The sequence below is a fragment of the Setaria viridis genome, chromosome 2 (genome assembly GCF_005286985.2).
Source record: "Setaria viridis chromosome 2, Setaria_viridis_v4.0, whole genome shotgun sequence".
NCBI lineage: Eukaryota > Viridiplantae > Streptophyta > Magnoliopsida > Poales > Poaceae > Setaria > Setaria viridis.
In genome coordinates, this window is record NC_048264.2 from 2963486 (window position 1) to 2966901 (window position 3416).

The 3416-nt window shown below is 42.9% G+C and overlaps 1 protein-coding gene across 1 annotated transcript; it reads right to left on the bottom strand.

The window, feature by feature from the left end:
* Nucleotides 1-537: 537 nt before the first annotated feature.
* On the bottom strand, nucleotides 538-3151 carry LOC117845702 (probable glutathione S-transferase parC). The gene is made up of 2 exons (XM_034726766.2): nucleotides 2757-3151; nucleotides 538-1098 (listed from the first exon to the last, which is right to left on the bottom strand). Exons 1-2 carry the CDS (start codon nucleotides 3081-3083, stop codon nucleotides 751-753), a joined length of 675 nt encoding a protein of 224 aa, XP_034582657.1. The 5' UTR covers nucleotides 3084-3151; the 3' UTR covers nucleotides 538-750.
* Between the last annotated feature and the right edge of the window lie 265 nt (nucleotides 3152-3416).

Sequence of the window (3416 nt, forward strand, 5' to 3'; positions counted from 1 at the left end):
GTATCATTAGATTCTTCATCAATTATATTTTCATAGTATACCTATTTGATGTCATAAATCTTTATAATTTTCTCTATAATTTTGATCAAACTTGAGATGTTTTGACTCTCCAAGATTCTTGGAATGACTTATAATTTGGAATGGAGGAAGTACATTCTTATCTGGTCCGTAGTATGTGATTTCGTGTTGCATTGTTTTTCTGGTCACCAATGAATACACCGTTTCATGAAATTTGTATCACATTTTAAGGAAACTTTTGTATTTTTATGAACTGCCCATTAAAAAAATTGGCTAAAAAACTTTTATTCATGACAAAAAAACCTTATATTTGTAATTTTTCCTGAAATTTCGAACCTGATGGTACGTCCGAGTTTTGGGCCATACATTTTGAGAAGCTGGTACACACGTGCAGCTTGCATAACCTTGAAATAGTTCAGGAAGGTTATATTATTTATATGATCGATCACAATTGATAAGGTGTATGTCACTATCTACTTTGCTTCCTCCCTTTTTGTTCACCCACTTCGCACGTGTTCTTGTGAAATTCAAACAGAAGGGCATCAGGCCAAGCACACAGATCTTTAGGTGAATCCAAGCACGGAACCAACAATTTGAGAGCAATAATTTTATTGGCTCAGCAAGAGGCAACCAAAAGCTAAAACCAAAATCCACACTCTTGACAGAAACATTGACAACACAACGCAACCAAAAAACACAACGGTCATGCCATGCCTAGCCCTATCACCTACCCTACTTGGCCCCGAACTTGCTGATCCGGATGAACTGGATGAACTCGAACACCTTGTCGGGGTCAGGCAGCACCTTGGCCACGCTCTCACGCTCCTTGCAGAGCTTGGCCCATGCGACGATCTTGGGGCAATGCTCCTCAATGCTGAAGCTGCCGAGCTTCTCATAGGCGAGGAACCGGCAGGTGAAGGGCACTAGGGCAATGTCTACGAAGCCGAAGTTCTCGCCGCCGAAGTAGGGCTTGTCATCGAGCTCGAACTCCAGGGTCTTGAGGGCCTCGATCAGGTCCTTTCTGGCCTGCTCTTGGGCCTCACCCTTGAGCTTCCATAGCCGACTCTGGCAGCCATAGATCTGAGGATATATAATAACCAACAAAGAGATTAGACAAATTGATGTCGTAAAGTAATTTCTTTTGTTAATGTGTTCTGACGGGTCGGGATTCTCATTGCTGCTTCAATACACAACTAGATTTTCATTGCAAACAAATACAACTAACATGAGGCGTGATTAAGCAAAACGCTCTGAAGGTTCCGTCCTATCTTCAGAATGCCAAGCTAGAAAAAGGTAATAAGTCCACATCTTTATGGATAATGGACCAAGGAACATGACAGCGAACATGTAGTACTCTACTCTAAATTACTCTTAGGTCCTGTTTGGGTCCCTTCATTTTGAAGGAATTGGAATCTATTTAATGGAGTAGGCTAATTTATGTTGGAATGTGGCATTCCACAACTTTCCAAAGTTTAGATATAAGCCTATCTTAAATTCATGGGGTGGGAGATGGAAATTGATTCTATAGATTATGGTTATTAGAATGGAATTCAATTCTTATAGCACGCTCTTAGACTCGCTTCTCTATAGTAGAAGTGCAGCATATAAGTATCTCTCCCATATCACCAACTATAATATACAACTATATTCCACATACAATTATATTAGCTTAATTAATTTGTGTCTAAATTATGATTATTAGGATGGAATTCAATTCCAATGATCCAAACGGGGCCTTAATTATGTGCTTGATTGTGATTACCACCATATAGTCCATGATCGGTTGACATTAAGCAAGCTGACATCTTGGAATCGATGATGCTTGCATAGGGATTATCACCGTTGACGTCTAATTGGAATAAGTGTTGTGCCACACTAAGTATAAAAGATCCAACTTGGAGATGCCCCTGGCTTATTAAGGTCAGTCTCAACGAGGTTTCATAGGAGTTTCATGAGCATTAATTCTTTTACCACATCAGCAAGATCATTGTGAGGGGTAGTTTAATCAGATGAGAGAGGAGTTTTATCCCTATGACACCTAGCAGACACAATTATCAAGTTCTCAATGCATTGAGACTGCCCTAACAATGTCATACCTACTGAGCTGGCTAAAGCCTCAAACATGGAATAGTAGTTGCCAACAATTCAATTTATTATTAAATCACATCAGCTAGAATTCAACAAACTCAAGACATCCAACTTTAATATCATATTAAGGTACAAAACGCACAAACCAGTTGGCCTGAAAAATTTAAGTTGACAGGGGAAATGCTGATATTTCATTTATATTTGAACTAAAGCAAACAATCTGCGACACAAGAGAGAAGGCGGCCACCGGCGCTGACCACATAGATGCACCATATAACAATGACATCCACGTCGATGCGCGCTCTAAAAGTACAGTGATAACAAGCTAGTGATTTATCCTCAGGAACGTTGCCGAAATGGAACTGCAGAAGTGCAAAACAGTAGTGATGACAAATATCTTTGACAGTCCTTCACGGTACCAATGTTCAAAGAAAGGCCATTGCTTTACTACTCGGTCCTAAAACTGAATCAACTAGAAGTGGTAAGCCCAATCAAGGTACAATTCTACAATTAACCAACCCTACTAAGCCCAATCTAGACCAGCAGAAACAAGCAACGTCGGAGATGAGAACCATATGGACAAGAACGCCAGACATGCGAGAACGAAAGAGAAAAGATGCGTACACAAGCCCACAAGAGGCTAGGAGTACCTTCTTGTCGATGTAATCGGCCCAGAAGCGTGCCTGCGCGCGGCCGTAGGGGTCGTCCCGGGGCAGGAGCGGCGCCGCCTGTGGCCAGACCTCGTCGATGTACTCGACGATGGCGAGGGACTCGCAGACGGGCCTGCCGGCGTGGAGCAGGACGGGGATCTTCTTGTGCACGGGGTTGGAGCGGAGGAGCAGCTCGCTCTTGCTGAGGAGGAGGTCCTGCTCGCGGTACTTGTAGGGGACGCCCTTCTCGGCCAGCGCAATCCGGCAGCGCTGCCCGAAGGGGCTCACCCAGAAGTCCAGGAGCACCACCTCTGGAAGGTCCGCCATTGCCGAGCTGCTCGGGTACGGTGGTGGTTGTGTGGTTGGTTGGCAAAAGGCGATGGGAACGGAGGCGTTTCTTGTTGGGTTTGCTGGCGGATCAGTCTAGCAAAGGGAGTTTTATAAGGTGAGGGTTTTGCAACCTTGAATTTGGTCAGCAGTAACGACAACTACGGGTCGAGTTGATGGTTCAGTTTCAACAATCACATTCCTCTGAGTTTTGTAGTAAGTTAATCATATATACTCCACTTATAAGAAAAAGAATTTTTTTCTCGAACACATTATAAGAAAAAGAATTAGTCAGAAAAAATTCTAGTTCTTTGTTTCAGACCAGAATAACTA